The following is an 18,140-nucleotide window of genomic DNA, read 5'->3' on the forward strand; positions in this document are numbered from 1 at the left end:
GACTGTGTGTCTCTCCACAGTCAGCTTACAACAGACATTTCACAATTTTTATGATTTTTTAATTTGAGACTTTTAAGTAAGGTGTGACTATTTTTTACACATATGGAACAATGAATTATTTAAACACAATTGCTAATTTCTTTTTAAAGTTTAAGTTTTTGAGAGAGGAAATACCTGAAATTGCAGTCTGATAAATGTGTTCACTCCTAATAGTGTCTTATATTCTGTGAATATTTTATATTGTCCTATAGTCCCTCCCATCATACACCATTCAAACCAATGTCAGTTTTAGTTTTAGATTTTAGTTGCCTTGACATTGAGTTTCCTCAAATTTGACTTTTTACAGTGAAGCACCATAAAAGTGATCTCCCCTCAATGATGAATAAAGCTTAAATAAAACAATGCAGTCTTATTACTTTTTTTCCTAGAATTTCCTAGAAATGATACTAAAATAAATCAGTATTACTTATTTCAGCTTTTTCACTCACTCCTGAAGATATTTTCTACCAGAAAACTAAAAATTAAACTGTGTTGTTTCGGGAAGGCTATGGGATATTGCAAAATATTCACAGAATATAGACATTAATGAGTGAACTCATTTTCTATCAGACTGCAATTTCTACATGGCTGGGACAGAGTTAACAGTTTAATAACAGCAGAATATCAGGTGTTTTACTACAGTGAAGGCTGAATCTACACTCTGAGACAGTGCTGACTCTGAATCAGAGACAGTGTATCTTGTTTTTCTGATCAGGAACTGGGAGGAGGTCGTCCAGGGTCATGTTTCTCCAGTTCGTCAGCATTTTTTTCACAGGAATTTCTCCTGGCATTCTGTCGGCTGCACATGTGAACCTGATCTCAGGAAAACATTTTAGCAGAACCCGGCTGGCCTTCACAGAAGAGCTGCTTCCTTTAAAACCTCCACATACACTTTCCTAGATCAGCAGTGTATGTTTTTTTAAGGAGTAGAAAGTTCAGATAATTGTGTGCAAATGTAAGGAGCAAAAGTAAAAAAGTTGTCTAAAGAAACTCATTTCTCCAGTAAAGCAGAGTAGTAAAGTAAAGATTTAAAGTATTTGTGCTTCATAATATGACACCTCAGGATAATAGATAATAAAGTTGTAAAAGGTATACATATATATGGTACTATATTGGATTAAAAAAAATAAAAACCATCTGTGCATAATTTCTTCCAATATGTTTAATTCATAAATTAAATAGAAATATTATTCGATATGGGCAGAATTAATTTCTTATATATACACACATTTAAGTTTATATTTAGGATTTGTTCACTGGGTTTTAATTAGAAAGTCAGCAGTTTAAATTGTTCAGCATTTTGTAATCACAAGTACAATTCATCTTAAGCGTGCAGTTTTTTTAAAATTCATTTTCATGTACTGGTTCAGTAAACTGGTAAGTGCTGTGAAAATAACAGTATCAAATACTTAATCCTTTAAACTTATTATTATTGTTATTGTTATTATTATTATTATTATTATTATTAATATGAGTGTTAATAAAGTTTTTAAAAGGTACAATTTCAGAAATATTCTAAGGTTACTCTGAGGAATTCAAGTGCACTAACAGACCTGTAGAAGGTAAGAGGTTTGTGTGTGTGTGTGTGTGTGTGTGTGTGTGTGTGTGTGTAAGCTGAGCTGTAGGGTGAGAGGAGGTGAAATGTAGAGCTCTGCTGACTCAGACACACATACTTACTCTCCAGTATAACCCTTAGAAGTGGAGTGGAAGGAGGCCAGCTCCACACTGTTAAAATACTCCGGCCCCATCTCATACAGAACCTTCTTAAAGGAGTGGAACTGACAGTCTGGAGCGTACACATTCTCCTGATACACCTGTAAACACAGGCCATAACAAACATAATAAACCTTAAACCCACTTTGTAAAAAGCTATTCAACAATTTGTCTATAATAGGTTTGAAAATAAAGAAAACTTAAGAAAGCTAAAAAATAAATAAAATAAAATAAAAAACTGCTCTAATAATAACATTTAACAACACTGCAAAAAACGATTTATGTAATTTACGTAAAAATAAAGTTATTTAAAAAGCAACAGAAGTTGTTCATTTGTTGGAGTTAATTTGTATCATTTCTAACATATTTAGAGTGTTGTTTACTCACTTTTTTCTCTCTCACAATGTTAATCCTTTACAGCTTTAAAAACATGTATTATGCAAATTAGGTGATGATGTCATTTAGCGACTTTTAGGAGATTTTAGTGGGGGAAAAAAATCTATTTAAATCAGAAATCGGATTAAAAAAAAAAAAATCGAAAAATCTCCTAAAAGTCGCTAAATGAAATCTTCGATTTTTTGGGGGGAACATTTCGCCCAGCTCTAATATATATATTTTTATATATTATAACCCGAAATATCGTGCCATATCACACACTAATTATCTAATTATCACATCAGGGTGCTACTTTTTTCTGTTTTTAGCAAAAGAAAAATTCACACTGTTCTTATTTTCCATTATATATTTACTAGAGACAGATTATATCTGTCCAGTATCATATATTTTACTTTAATCCTGGATATATGGAGATATATGGAGTGCATTATTATCAGTATCATGACATTCTGGGTCATTCACTTCTGTTACAATCCTGATAAAATTCTTGCATTATTTAATATATCAGTTAGTGGTGTTTCATTTCATATCGTATGCAAAAATATATTTTTATGTTTTTCACTTCAGTGTTCTCATATCGCCAAAAGTATCGTTACTGTGAAAATACCATGAAATATCGTGATATTGTGATTGATTTTAGAGCCATATTGCACACTCCTAATCTGAAATACTCAATGTTTAAGTATTCGCAATCAGCCGGAGACCAGCAAGCTCCCGGCTCTCCGAGACTTAAACACGGACAAGAGCTTTTCCAGGCTTTAGACAAACATCGTTTATCTCTGAGTGTCAGGCTTAAAAGCTCTGTGTTAAACACCAGGAAGCAGAAGAGCTCCTGGACACGGACAACACAGCTCATCTTCACTTCCTGGACACTGAACGGGGACGTCAGAAACGGGAACGAGAAATTACCTCGTCAGCCATGACAAACAGGTTCTCCTCGTAGGCGAAGTGCAGAACATCCTCGATACACTTCTTACTCTGAACCTGACCTACAGAGGTTAAAGCAGAAGATAAAAAAAAAACAGGAGAAAAATCAAAAGCATCATTCAGATGCTCAGTTTAATCAGTGTAAGAATATGCAAGTGAAAAATGACTAATTTCATGTGTTAAATACAGTTAAGGCTGTAAATGAAGGGACATTACAATATTGATTTTCTGTTTGGAACCACTTTACCCTATTCAAAAATTTCTTCAATAAAGTTTATTCAGAATTTTTTGCACTACAGCTGAATTAATGACAACTTATGCTCTGATTTTAATATAAATATAAATTATTTACAAAGAAGCTTCATAATACTGAATAATTCTTATAAGTTTAGTTGTCAGATTAATATAAAATCTTTAAATCAGAATAACTGAATAATATTTGTTTGACAGCATGGTTAGCAGCAGCGCTGCTACACTGAGGAACCCTGTGTAAGCCAGAGCGCTATCAGCTAGCGGTTTGTCCCACGAAGCTTTTTTTAACACAGCAAACATGCAAACTACAGTCCATTAAACTCACCTCGAAAAGAGTTGTCGAATTGTCGAAAGAGCTAGCGCTGCGGTTAGCAGCTAATGCTAATGCTGCTGCACCCAGCCTTAGCGCTGGGAAACTTCACTGAAAACGCACCCTTATAAATTGCACTGGATTATAAGGTGTACTGTCGATTTTTGGGAAAATTAAAGGATTTTAAGTGCACCTTAAACACAGTATATAACTCGTCTAAAAGTACACTGAAGAGATCTTAGAAGTAACTTCACCCTGAGCCACATTCTCCAGCAGCCTGTGCAGCTTCACTATTCCTAAAATAACTCTGTAGTCGTGTTACTTTTGGCTCTGAACAGCCTGTAAAAGGTTTCCACACTTCACAGCTTTCACTTCAGTCTGCAGAGACTCAAAAAGATCTTACAGCCCACAAGTTCTGTTCTGATCCAGAATCTACTCGAGCCAGGTGAACTGAGGCAGCAGATAGTCTAAGTACAAACGTCTAAAGTAAAAATATCCTTTTGAATATTAAAGCCAAAAATCCACAGATAAGAATAAATAAAAGAAGACAGTAATAATGCACGCAATAATATCGCCAACATTTTTGAATATCGTGCCATATTACCCACCCCTAATTATCACATCAGGGTGCTACTTTTTTGCTTTTTTTTTAGAAAAAGAAAAAAATTCACACTGTTCTTATTTCTACTATCTTATATCTACTAGAGACAGATTATATCTGTCCAGTCTCATTTATTTTACTTTAATCCTGGATATATGGAGATATTTAGAGTGCATTATTATCATCATCTCATTCTGGATCATTGACTTCTGTTACAAATCCGATAAAATTCTTGTATTTTTTTATATCTCAGTTAGGGGTGTGCCATATCATATTGTATGCAATAATATGACTTGAAAAAAAAAAATGTTTTATTTAATGTTTTGTCATATGGCCAAGAGTATCGCTTTTGCAAAATTATTATTTAAAAAATATTATTAAACAAAATATTTTTTTCTTATGGAAGTGTTCGTCACTGACTATAATTAATATTTTTCTAAATCACAAAATATCATTGAAATTTACGGAAAATACATTTTGTACTGATTATTAAAACATAAATGAAAAATCTAAACACACCCATATGGCAGTTTCTTCAGCAAAGGACCAAAGGTGCACTAATAGCTTTGATGTGTACCATTTGAAAAAGAGTGAAATACACTCGTATCAAAAGGAGCGCATGTGTGCAGACATATACCAATCGATTGTAGAAAACATCTGATGATAATGGCTCTGATTATCTAACAGTGCAGTTTTTATATTTATACAATAGAGTTATATTCCAACAGATCTTTAAATTTAACCACCTTAATTATCAATACTGCAGATTATCTGCATCAGCTCTGAAGTAAATCACACTAATCAGTCATTAATCAGGATCCTACCTGTGGGGTTTCCGGGGTTGATGATGCAGAGGACCCGGGGCTGGCAGTGCTCCTTGGCAGCCTGGTAGGATCTGTGGAGCTCGTTCACGTCTAAAGCCCAGCAGTTGTCCTCGTCCAGGTAGTAGTTAACCTGCACTGCGCCCATCTCAGCGATGGCAGCCGAGTAGAGCGGATACTGGGGGATAGGGATCATCACACCGGTGCGGGAGCGACCTGCACCAGACACCAGCAGCCGCAGGATATTCTACAAAACAGATAAAATATTAATTAATCATTTATATTAGGTTTATTAGCCATGCAATGTCCTTTATTCTATATTTTAATCCAACACTGTGACATACAGCATCAGACAACACATTAAAAGTGTGTGCTGAAAAGAAAAAAGAATTGCCAAGCTATTATTATGCATTTTATTATATATACATACTTTAATTTAGTAAAAAAAAAAAAAAAAAAAAAAAAAAGAAATGAAACAGTGATGGGATATTTAATCCAGTGTAAATCTACTGTTTTTTAGATTTAAAAAAATAAAACAGTAATAACTGTTTAAAAATATATTTTTTAACCAGTATGATTCGTTATTAGTGTGTCCGTAATCCATGAAATATAAGTTTGAATCCAATATGAATCAGCATATATGCGTTTTGAGTTCAAGAGTACCAGTATAACCGTAATAAATGTGGTCTGAAGTGTTAATCCAGTATGAATCTACAACGTGCACACTTTTTACATCTGCTGGTGTTGATCCACTGTGTTATATCAAGTCCAAAGTCAGTGCAGTGTTTTTCTTTTATGGAGATGCAGATTTCATTTTTCAGCAGGACTTGGCACACTGCCCACACTGCCAAAAGTACCAGTTGGTCTTATATAATATTCTAATTTTCTGAAACACTGATTTCTGGGTTTTTATTGTCTGTAAGCCATAATAATTAACAATAAAATAAATAAAGACTCTTAAAATAGATCACTCTGTGTGTAATACATCTATATAATATATAGATTATATACAGTATCACATTTTGCACTGAATTACTGAAATAAAGTAACTTTACAATTAAAGATGCACTAGTATATTTTACAAAGCTAGAGTAATAATTGTGGCCGTATTTTTTTAATACAGTATGAATCTAAATCTGTGTGTGTGTGTGTGTGTGTGTGCAGTTGTTACAGTATGTCAGTAACCTACCACAATGCCATCGCTGGCACCAGTGGTGAGGAAGATGTTCTCCCAGTCTGAAGGCACTCCCTGGTCTCTCTGTTCGATGTAAGCAGCAATGTCCTTCCGGATGCAGTCCACCCCCTGACTGGCACTGTAGGAGCCTGAGGGCAGAGGAGGAAACGTGAGCAGGCGGAGGGGAGCTAAAGACCTGACTGATGCAGAACTGATTCTGGCTCAGGCTGAGCTAAAGCTGCACTTCTATTGTTCCTCCATCTCCTGACCACGGCAAGATCTGGGTCATTATATAGACATAACCCTGTAATCTGACTGCACTGCAGTTACACAGTGAAATACATGCCTTGCTATTGTTTATAGGGTGGAGCGTAAGGTCTGCAGCGATACCTGACTTGGTATTAGTATTCCATAGTAGTAAATATCATGATATTTCATGGTACTTTCACAATAACGATACTCTTGTTGATATGACAAAACACTAAATTAAAAAATATATATATTTAAAGAATGTACTACTGCAAGAAAATAAAAAATTAAACGTCATTATTGCATATGATATGATATGGCACACCCCTAACTGAGATATTAAAAAATATGAAAAAAGAATTTTATCAGATAACAGAATTGTAACAGAAGTCAGTGATCCAGAATGTCATGATACTAATAATAATGCACTTCAAATACCTCCATATATACAGGATTAAAGTAAAATAAATCATACTGGACATAAATAATAATCTGTCTCTACTAGATATAGTAGAAATGAGAACAGTGTGATTTTTTTCTTTTGCTCAAAACAACAAAAAAAAGTAGTACCCTGATGTGATAATTAGGGGTAAGTTATTTGGCACAATATTTCAGGGTATAATATTGTTCACAATATAAAAAATGTTGGCAATATTATTGCATACAATACAATATGGCACACCCCTAATCCATGGTCTGAAAATAGATATTTAAAACATATCGTGGACATTTGATTATTACCCCAGCTGCCTTTATAACGCAGATACAGCATAACCAACAGAAACACATCATAGCAAACAGCAAGATTAAGGCCAAATCCCATTTTACTCCTTGGCCCTAACACTTAACCCTACACTCTCTCTGTTTTTACTCTTGTTAGGTTCAAGGGGTAGTTTAGGGGGGAGTGTCATGGCTACATGACCCTTTAAGAAAGAAAAAATGAAAAATTAAAAAGCTAATAGAAGCTGTTTTCAGCAACCCATCACAGACAAATTAACGATTGAAAAATAATAATTTATTGCTGCACCACCTGCCCCATTTCTGAAAGCATACAATGAAGTTAACTTCTTAACAAGCAGCCACTAGGATGCTCACCTTATAATATATAACGCTATACCTGTATCGGGTGCATCAAGGACCGTCACAATTAATAGGTTGAGAATTTCACCCCTTGCTCTTGTAGCTCTGTTCTAAGGGGAAGGTTTATAATCGAAAACAAGAGGTAGGGGTACAAAAGACAAATGGTACTGTGTCTTAGTCTATGTAACCAGCCCTGGGCCTGCCAACAACTATAAGCAAGTAATACAGCTCAGAAAAAAAAAACAAAAAAAAAACTTTACAGTTAGCATCGCAGCTTCAAGCCCTCAAATGCCGGTTGTTGGCATTACAGAAAAAAGTGCTTCCAAACACCTGAGGCCACTAACCTAGGCTTCAAAAAGATGGATAGGAAAAATCTACGAAAATAATACACTTATCAAAACAATCCGCAAGAATTGGGGGGCTTTCACACCTGGCTTGTTTGGTCCGGACTTTTTAGACTCTTCAGTTTGGGTCCAACCAAAAGAGGTGGTTTCAGTCCAGATCTAATAAATCTTGTTCCAGTTCATCTGCAGTGTTAAAACACTATTCTAGATTATTTAGATTTTCAGACCAAAGTGAAGGGGGGTCGGATTCAGACAGAGCTAGAATCAAGCAAAACACCCGGCAAAGCAACTCGACAAACTCAAACATAACTAACAATCAACAAATCAATTAATATGATGTATAGAGAGACTCCACCCACGCAGCTGATGATGATGATAACAGAATGTAGTAAAGAGTTTTAGTTCACTCACTAAACCGCAGTGTGAAATTAACACAATGTAAGATATGAACCTTGGTGTGCACTCTAGTCCGGTGTTTCAGGTTTAAAAATGTCCTTATCCAATTACTGTGGTACTCTTGGCCTGCCAACAACTATCAGCGAGTAATCCAGCTCAGAAAACAATTAAATTCACTCATTTCCAAAATTGAATTTCCAATTTAAAAATCACATAGAAGCCATCCAGTGCAGGTTTCTGTGTCTATTTTATTGATTATTATTGTTTTAATTATAGTTAGTATTGGTATTAGTACCATGACATCATATTGTGAAAATCTCACGGCCCAGCTGCCCAAGAATGCCTGTGTTTTTCTATAGAGCAAAGTTCTTTAGCACAGCAATAAAAACTGAACAACTAGGCCGTCAAGCTTTTAACACTGACTCACAACATCCGCTCTCACTGCTGTCGCTCAGCCAAACACACTCACCCAGGCTCTGTCCCCCGCAGCTCTGCAGGATACGCCGTGCTCTCCGCTTAGCATCCTCAGGGAAGCTGGGGCTGTCCATCAGTTCAGGGAAGGTGCAGAGAGCCACCACCTGCAGACAGAGACAGGGGGACAAATAACATTTACAGCATGTGTCTAGTAACACCACAGCATCCACCTGAAATACCGCAGCACCCACACAGTAAAAATTTACCAATACCATTTAAACCACCTCAAATATCATCATAGCACCCACACAGTAACAATATTATATAAACCAAAAGGGACAAAACAGTTAACAACCACTTAGCAACCATGACCACCTCAGACACTATAGTAAAAGTTTTAGAACCACCCTGCTCCCTGCTCTGCTCTCTACTACTCTGGTCTGCTGCTGTGCTGCTCTGCTGCTGAAAGCTTGCTTTAATCTTCAGCTTCTACACTTTTCTCTGTTTTCTTCTCTTTTACTCTCTTCACACTTACTAATCCACTTTTAGTCTGCTTCCTCTTTGCTCTACACACCTATTAATCCACTCTCAGTCTACTTTTATAGACTTTTTCCTCAGGTTTGCTGGATTAGCTGTTTGCTGCTGCAGTTTGTTTGTGTAAGTTTCTAATTTCAACTGAAACAAGGTGAGTGCTTTTTTCTCCATGGCTTCTGCTCAGGTTTACACCTGTTTAGAGTGTGGCATGTATAGCTTAGATCCCTTATCCACCGATACTGGTAACAATAGTGGTATTTGTACTAAGTGTGAGATAGTTAGCTCCTTGGTGGATAAGGTGAATAAGTTAGAGCTGCACGTCCGGGGTTTAATAAGGGATAGACAGCAGGATTCACTGTTAGCAGCCCCGGGTGTCTCAGGGAGAGTTAGTACCCCCTCGACTCCGGCCTTAGAGCCCTCACAGCGGGGCGAATGGGTAACGTCTCGGCGGCATAGTCGAAAGGCTAAGGCTAATGCTACCGCAAAGGCCACAGCCAGCCCACCTAAACACCACGCTCCCCCAGTTCACGTGTCAAACAGGTTTGCCCCGCTCAGTGAAGCACCAACTGAGGAGCCTGTTAAAGGTACTCTGGTGATAGGAGACTCCATCGTCCGACACGTGAAATTAGCTACTCCTTTAGGGGCACCAGCGGCAACAGTTACTTGTTTACCGGGAGCCAGAGCACCGGACATTAGTGGCAACCTTAGGTTAGGGAATAGGAGATATTCGAGGGTAGTAATTCATGTAGGGGCCAATGATATTCGTCTGCGGCAGTCTGAAATAACTAAGGCTAATATTAAAGAGGTGATTAAACAGGCCCAGACGCTGTCCGAGGAGGTAATCTGCTCTGGCCCCATCCCAATGAGGCGTGGTGATGAAGCTTACAGCAGGCTTTCTTCGCTGAACCGCTGGATGTCCAAGTGGTGTGCAGAAAATCATGTGGGCTTTATAGATAACTGGCTACACTTTGAGGGCAAGCCTGGTCTTTTAGGTAGGGATGGTGTCCACCCCACGCGGGAGGGTGCTGCCTTACTTTCATGCAGCATAGCTCATAGTCTTTTAGTTAGTCGGCAGAGTAGTATTAGAAGCTGCTGACAATCCAGAGCCGGGACCAGGCCGCAGACAGAGAGGCTTAACCGACCGTCTGCGAGCTGCAAAGAGACGTTACCTAGATACCAATGTATTCAGACTGTGTCTGTCCCCCGAGTCAAACAAAAACATCAAAAAACTAAAACAGTAAATCTAAATAACTTAACTTATATTAAACAATCATATCCAGACTGTAGTACTAACATTTCAAGCCTAAAGATTGGTTTACTTAATATTAGATCTCTAAATTCAAAAGCAGTTCTGGTGAATGAAATGATAACTGATCAGAAATTCGATGTTCTGTGTCTGACAGAAACCTGGATTAGGCCAAATGAATATGTAGCATTAAATGAAGCCACCCCTGCAGGCTATAATTATATACACAATCCGAGATTGTCCGGTAGAGGAGGTGGGGTCTGCATATTTTTCCAAAGTACCTTAGTTAGCAATCAGAAACACTATGAAAATTTTACTTCTTTTGAGCTTCTTTACACCAGTATAATTAATCCAGTTACAAAAAAGAATGCATTTTCTTTAATTAACATCTACAGACCACCAGGGCCCTATTTAGAATTTTTAAAAGAATTTAGTGATTTTGTCACAGACTTAGCAGTAAGTAATGATAAAGTGATTATAGTTGGAGACTTCAACATTCATTTCGAAAAATTGGATGATCCATTAAAAAAGGCATTCACATCGATTTTAGACTCAGTTGGTATTATTCAAAATATAACAGGACCTACTCATTACTGTAATCATACTCTGGATTTAGTTTTGACCCTGGGTGTGAGCATAGATAACCCGAATATTCGTTCTCAAACCTCCGCAATTTCAGATCATTACCTTATTTCATTTAAATTACATCTTAGTCATAATATACGTACATCCCCTAGCTACTCTGTAAAACGTTCAATTACGCCTTTTACAGCCCAACAATTTACAGATAAGCTTCCAGACTTATCAACTCTAATGTACTCTCCTGTAGACCCAGTAGAACTAGACAAACTAACCGAAGGTTTAGAAAATACCTTTCGCTCTACCTTAGATGTTGTAGCACCCCTTAAACACAAAATAGAGAGACAGAAAAAGCTCGCACCGTGGTACAATGATCAAACTCGTACCTTAAAGCAGTTAGTACAAAATTTAGAGCGTAAATATCGATCAACTAAACTGGAAGTGTTTCACTCTGCGTGGAAAGACAGTCTTGTTAAATATAGAAAAGAACTTAATAAAGCCCGCTCAGCATATCTGGCCTCACAGATCGAGATAAATAAAAATAATCCTAGAGTTCTCTTTAGTGTTATTTCCAAATTAACTAAAAACCAGGCAGGTACTGAACCTCAGATTCCAGCCATTTACACCAGCAACGATTTTATGGACTTCTTCAATAGTAAAATTGAAAACATTCGGGATAAAATTAAACAGATAAATATTACATCCTCTCTGTCATCTGGTCTGGCTGATCTAGAACAAAACTCTGTTACTGAAGTTAGGATGGAAGTCTTTAACCCACTTCCACAGCTAGAACTAGAGAAAATTATCTCCTCTTCAAACAGCACAACCTGCACACTTGATGCTGTTCCCACAAAATTACTAAAACAGGTACTGCCAGATATAATTAAACCTCTGTTAATGATAGTAAACTCATCGCTCGCCCTGGGCCATGTACCCAAAGCCTTTAAAACAGCTGTAATTAAACCTCTGATCAAGAAACCAAATCTTGATCCTAGTGTACTGTCTAACTATAGACCTATTTCAAACTTACCCTTTATTTCTAAGATTTTAGAAAAAGCTGTAGCCCAACAACTTTGCTCTTACCTGCAAAGAAACCAGATCTATGAAAAATTTCAATCTGGATTTAGGCCTTATCATAGCACTGAGACAGCTTTAGTTAGAATAACAAACGATCTACTTATAGCCGCCGACCAAGGCTGTGTTTCCTTACTCGTACTTCTCGATCTGAGCGCAGCCTTTGATACAATAGATCATACTATCCTTTTAGAAAGACTAGAGAACATGGTCGGTGTAACCGGAACTGCCTTAGCATGGTTTAAATCGTACTTAACCGATCGCTATCAGTTTGTGAGGATAAATGATATGTCTTCCAGTTATACCAAGGTAAGATATGGAATTCCACAAGGCTCTATATTAGGACCGTTATTATTTACATTATATATGCTCCCACTGGGCAAAGTTATTAGAAAACACAATGTGAATTTTCATTGTTATGCGGATGACACGCAGCTCTTCATATCAGCCAAACCTGATGACAGAGTGAGATTAAAGAAAATCGAGGATTGTGTAGAAGATGTAAAATCATGGATGTCGCACAACTTCCTCCTATTAAATAGTGATAAAACAGAAGTTCTCCTATTAGGCCCCAAAGCTGCTAGAAATAAATTATCAGACTTAATGCTAAATCTGGCTGACTTCTCAGCCACCCCTGGTTCAGCAGCTAAAAACCTTGGAGTTATCATAGATTCAGATCTAGCATTCGATAAACACATATCTAATGTTACTAGAACAGCTTTTCTACACCTCCGTAACATCGCCAAGCTAAGAAATGCCCTATCACTGCATGACGCAGAAAAATTAGTACATGCCTTTATTACCTCAAGGCTAGATTATTGTAATGCGCTACTGTCTGGATGTTCCGGCAGTAACTTAAATAAACTTCAGCTAGTTCAAAATGCTGCAGCCAGGGTCCTTACTAAAACGAGAAAATTTGACCATATTAGTCCAGTACTATCAGCACTGCACTGGCTTCCAGTCAAATTCCGCATAGACTATAAAATTCTCCTGTTAACGTATAAAGCCCTACACGGACTCGCTCCTGAGTATTTACAAGACCTCATCTCCTGTTATGAACCACCGCGATTACTTAGATCTCAGGGTGCTGGTTTATTAGTAGTTCCTAAAATTCAGAGGAGCTCTGCAGGAGGAAGAGCTTTCTCTTATAAAGCGCCTCAACTCTGGAATAATCTCCCCGAATATGTTCGGGACTCAGACACAGTCTCAATCTTTAAGTCTAGACTGAAAACTTACTTGTTTAGTTTAGCTTTTGGTAATTAATGTTTTTCCCTTTAGATAAGGCTGCAGATCCAGGGGTTCATGGACAGAGGAAATTGTGGTAAACTGAGATGCTGGTGCTGTTGTTCTCCCACTGCACACGGTCACTCAGGTTTGTGGACGGTGGAGTGGGTGGATGCTGGTGTTTCAGGGTGCCTCCATGTCTATGTTACCTTCTGGCTCTCTGCCTTTAGTTAGGCTGTTTTATTCAGTTCTGCCGGAGTCATTTGCCACACTCTGATAATGTTTTAATATTCTCAGTTTTGCATAAATCCAGTCAAAACTAATTCCATCTCTCTGCTTTCCTCCGAGTTACTGACTGCCCACCTGTCTGACCCGATACCGATGTTGGACCCTCAGGCTCTCGCGTCTCCTGTCCGGCCAGACTGATGGAAGTTTCTGAAGTCAGCTCTTCTCCACCACCACCACAGATCAGCTGCTCATCGACCATCTTACTCTCCACTACAGATTACATCCAAGCCATTAGTGGCGCTATTACACTCCTGAGTACATAAAACCTATATGGATGTATAAAAGACTTTTTAAATTTCTATTTAAAAGCCGTTTGACCAGTGGTAGGATGGTCCCCCCTTTAATGTGAGTCTTGGTCCTCCCAAGGTTTCTTCCTCCTCCTGCAGCTCTGAGGGAGTTTTTCCTTGCCTCCGCGCTCACTGGGGGTTCTGTATTCTGTATTTTCTATGTGTAATGTTTTGCCTGATTCTTTGTCCTGTAATCATGTTTCTGTAAAGCTGCTTTGTGCCAACACCTGTTGTAAAAAGCGCTATACAAATAAATTTGATTTGATTTGATTTAGCAACCCCACAACAACCATCTATCATGCCTCCCCACCCTGGTCCCTATGGTCCCCGTGCTCTGCAAATTAATTGTAGGTTTTTTAACTAAGCATTATTCTGCATTTTACCTTTAAATAATCAGCTTCAGAATCACAGTAAATGCCTAAGTAAACAAAACTGTAATTCTTTAAAAAAATAAAATAAAATAAAATCGTTCAAAGTCAAATGCTTTGTGCGATGGGTGTTAATCTGCACAGATTTCTCTCCTGAAAACTGTTTATTTTGGTGAGTAAAGAGCTCCCAATTATTTGCAGTAAGCTTAGATTTACAATATTTTAGCATGGTTAACAGCAGCGCTAATAAATGCTGCCCAACAGCACTACCCTGAGAAAGGCTGAGTGCTATTGTGCAAGTGGTTCTTCCGATTTAAGTTGTTTTAACATGGTTAACATGTAGACTACAGTCCAATAAAAATTACACTTCACATTTTATACACAGTGAACCGACGAATCATTACATCATTACAACATCAAACAATACATTCAAAGATAATTCATTTTATGAAAGATAAAAGCTGCTGTTATCTGCTGCACCGAACTGAAAAGAGCCTCAGTTCATCCAGCAATTTCTTTTGTTCTGTTCAGTGGAAAGCTAGATCAGTCTTCTATAACAGCACCGACCACACAAACCTAATTACAATGGCTCGTCTACCACAGGAATGTGCACTGTCCTCTAAACATAACACCACTCAAAAACAGCCACTTTATTCTGGCACATTTATATTGAAACTGGGAGAAATCAACAGGAAGGAAACAAGAATAAAGCTCCCTAATATAGAGAAAAGGTGTGATTATAACCAGCCACTTATTCTTACTGTGCTATTTACCTTTGTTTACAGAAAAATAACAAAAGAAAAACAAGGTTTTCAAGTCAGTATCACAAGTCCACAGTTGTACGCCAGGTGGATGATAGTCTTGCTAATGCCTGGTTCACACTACACAACTTGCTGAGCCGCCAGGTGCTTGTGCTTTTCACACTACACAACTGGTGATGAATTACATTTTTTTTGTGTGTGTTACCAGGGGAAATCACAGTCTCACCTGGCTGCTCCAGAGAGACACCACTTCAGTTTCTAAATCAGTTTATCTGATTTTGCTATTTATAGGTATATGTTTGAGTAAAATTGACATTTAGAGCATTTATCTGCAGAAAATGAAAAATGACAAAAGTTGCAGAGGTTTTAGACCTCAAATAATGCAAAGAAAAGAAGAAGTTCATAAAGTTTTAAGAGTTCAGAAACCAATATTTGGTGGATTAATAACCCTGGTTTTCAATCACAGTTTTCATGCATATTGGCATCATGTTCTCCTCCACCAGTCTTACACACTGCTTTTGGATAACTTTATGCTGCTTTACTCCTGGTGCAAAAATTCAAGCAGTTCAGTTTGGTTTGATGGCTTGTGATCATCCATCTTCCTCTTGATTAAATTCCAGAGGTTTTCAATTTGGTAAAATCAAAGAAATTCATCATTTTTAAGTGGTCTCTTATTTTTTCCAAAGATGTGTATTGTTGCAAGGTGACTGAAATGGTATTTCTTACTAAAATGAAGAGAAAAAAAAAGCAACTGTAATAAAGTCTGCAATTTAGGTTTTTGTACATTATCTTTAACTTCTATGTCATCAGAAGTGAAACTGTTTTTATGGGACAGATAAAATGGCTTGCATCCCAGGTTAAACTCTCTGCTCAGGTTTCAGCAGAGTTGTGTATAATGAATAAAACAGGACTGGAGGATCACATGGTGACAGTGAACAATGACCAGAGACCTGTGAGCAGAAACTGAACTCCATCAGCAAGGAAAAAATAAAAAAATAAAATTAGTCCTTGCTTTAAGAGTCAAAATAAGAACCTGATGTCCAAACAGATCCAGTCACTCAAGGACTCTGTGTACTGCTGACTGCAGGAGTGTGATATGATGTAATTTCCATCTGAAAGGCCAAGCTAACACAGTCACTGGACCAATAAAAATAGCAGACGGATGGTATTAAAGCTCTTTCACTTTTGGAACAGTGTTCTGTGACATTCTAAAGAAGAGAATGTTCCCCTACCTCAAGGAACTCTAGTGAGGAACAGGGGTGTCGCCATGTTTCCTCGTCTAATCCAACAGGTCTATAAAGCTAAGCTAAGCTAAGCTAAGTAAACAATTCTGTAATTCATAAACCAAAAAAAAAAAAAAAACAGTCAGGCAAGTCAGGCGAGTGCTGGATGTTAATCAACACAGATTTCTCTCCGGAAAACTGTTTATTTAAGAGAGTAAAGCGTTTCTATTTATTTACAGTGAACTAAGATTTACAGATTTCCACTAAAGCTGGAGCATTAGCAGCTAACTGCTAGCAGTAATGCTAATGCTGATCCAGAAGTGCAAGCTGGGGTTAGCAGAAGGCAACAGGCTGATAATACTCACTTCTTACTGGCCAAAGAGGTAGCCTGTAGCGTGGTTAGCGGCTAATGCTAATACTGCTGGAGAACTAAACTGAAACACTTTTAAAAATGCTGTACCTCAGTGGAGTGGCTTTACTGCTCCTTAATACCTGACCAGTAAACTTCATACATAAAGGGCACCAGATTATTAGACACACTGAAGATTTTTGGGATACTTAAAAAGGATTTTAATTGCGCTTTATAGTGTGAAAAATATAGTTATTTGGTTTGTAGAATATTAGTTATGAGTTTGGCGACTTGCTTTGCCAGGCGTAATGCTGAATTTAAGCTCTACGATAGAATCTGACTCCCCTTCGCTTACATACACAAAAAAGTCAGAATCTGGTCCAAACAAGGCAGGTGTGAAAACACTCTAAACTCAATGTTAGTGAGGTTCTCTTGTCTTTCCTAAAAGTAAATCCAGCTTATGGCGGTCCCTGTTTATATTTACTACTTCTAAATTGAGACATCTGGGTGTCTCAATGTTTTTATTGGACATTATATTAAGTTGCAGTGCAAACAATCACAAAAACAATGTTAACGTCCGTTTTCCCCTACACAACATTTTCACATTTTCTACAACCCTGTGATGCAATTCTACATTAGAACCGACTGACTGGGTGGAGAAACTGAGCTGTTCAGAGGTTTCAGCACAACCTTACCTGTCTGAGGAAGGTGATTGGCTGCTGTCCCATGGCGTGGGCATCCCCGATGTTGGCTTTGATGACCTCAGTGAAAGGCCTTTTACACCCCTGTCAGAGCAGATAGAGAAAAGTTATAATTATTGCTATTGAATTATTAATGTTTGAGTGAATAATAAAGTGTCAGTATTAAGCACAATAAAGGACCAGTAAGACTCAAGGAACAACTCAGACAATGCAAAGAGTACACAGTGCAAATTATGGGATACGCATAATTATACACTTCACCATAAGAGCCAGAGAGTTCTGGGAGGTGTTTTGGTATTAACAGTCCCGTACACTGTTTGGACAAAATTGTTTAGAACACTGCTAAAAGGTATCCTTCCGCTAGAATCCACTTTGTCTTGTTCTTTGTGAAAGACAATAGGTTTCTCTTTAAGAGTTGTATATGGATGCTGAACATGAAACTGTTTCTCTGCCTCTATTGCCTGCAGTAGCTAGTAAAAGAAAGTCCTCAGAAATATGAGTTGATCAGAGAGATGTTAGATGTCTACGTCAACCTGTGAGTTCATGGCAGCAGGCGGTCCTGATCCGAGGTGTAGCGAACAGCGCTGTTTACTCTGTTTACAGCTTCTGTTTACAGCAGCTAGTTAACATTAGCTATCTTGTGTAAGTAACTATAGGTTTACATCGGATCTCCGGTTGATTCCGTGTTTTACAGAGTCCTTAAATAAACACTAGGGAAGCAAGGTTTGACAAGGTAGCACAACTCGACAGAACACCAGTCAAAGCAGGTGTCACCAAGTCTGAGGTAAGA

At 37.7% G+C, this 18,140-nt stretch overlaps 1 protein-coding gene across 1 annotated transcript in view; it reads right to left on the reverse strand.

The window, feature by feature from the left end:
* Window positions 1-18,140, reverse strand: part of gpt2 (glutamic pyruvate transaminase (alanine aminotransferase) 2) — a 35,802-nt gene that overhangs the window by 11,471 nt on the left and 6,191 nt on the right. The window contains exons 2-7 of the mRNA XM_049471295.1: window positions 17,345-17,434; window positions 8,772-8,880; window positions 6,249-6,382; window positions 5,063-5,306; window positions 3,058-3,137; window positions 1,717-1,853 (exon numbers count right to left, since the gene is read on the reverse strand). Coding sequence (XP_049327252.1) covers window positions 1,717-1,853; window positions 3,058-3,137; window positions 5,063-5,306; window positions 6,249-6,382; window positions 8,772-8,880; window positions 17,345-17,434 — 794 coding nt within the window. The remainder of the gene's footprint in view (window positions 1-1,716; window positions 1,854-3,057; window positions 3,138-5,062; window positions 5,307-6,248; window positions 6,383-8,771; window positions 8,881-17,344; window positions 17,435-18,140) is intronic.

The sequence above is a fragment of the Astyanax mexicanus genome, chromosome 23 (genome assembly GCF_023375975.1).
Source record: "Astyanax mexicanus isolate ESR-SI-001 chromosome 23, AstMex3_surface, whole genome shotgun sequence".
In the NCBI taxonomy this organism is placed as follows: Eukaryota; Metazoa; Chordata; class Actinopteri; order Characiformes; family Acestrorhamphidae; genus Astyanax; species Astyanax mexicanus.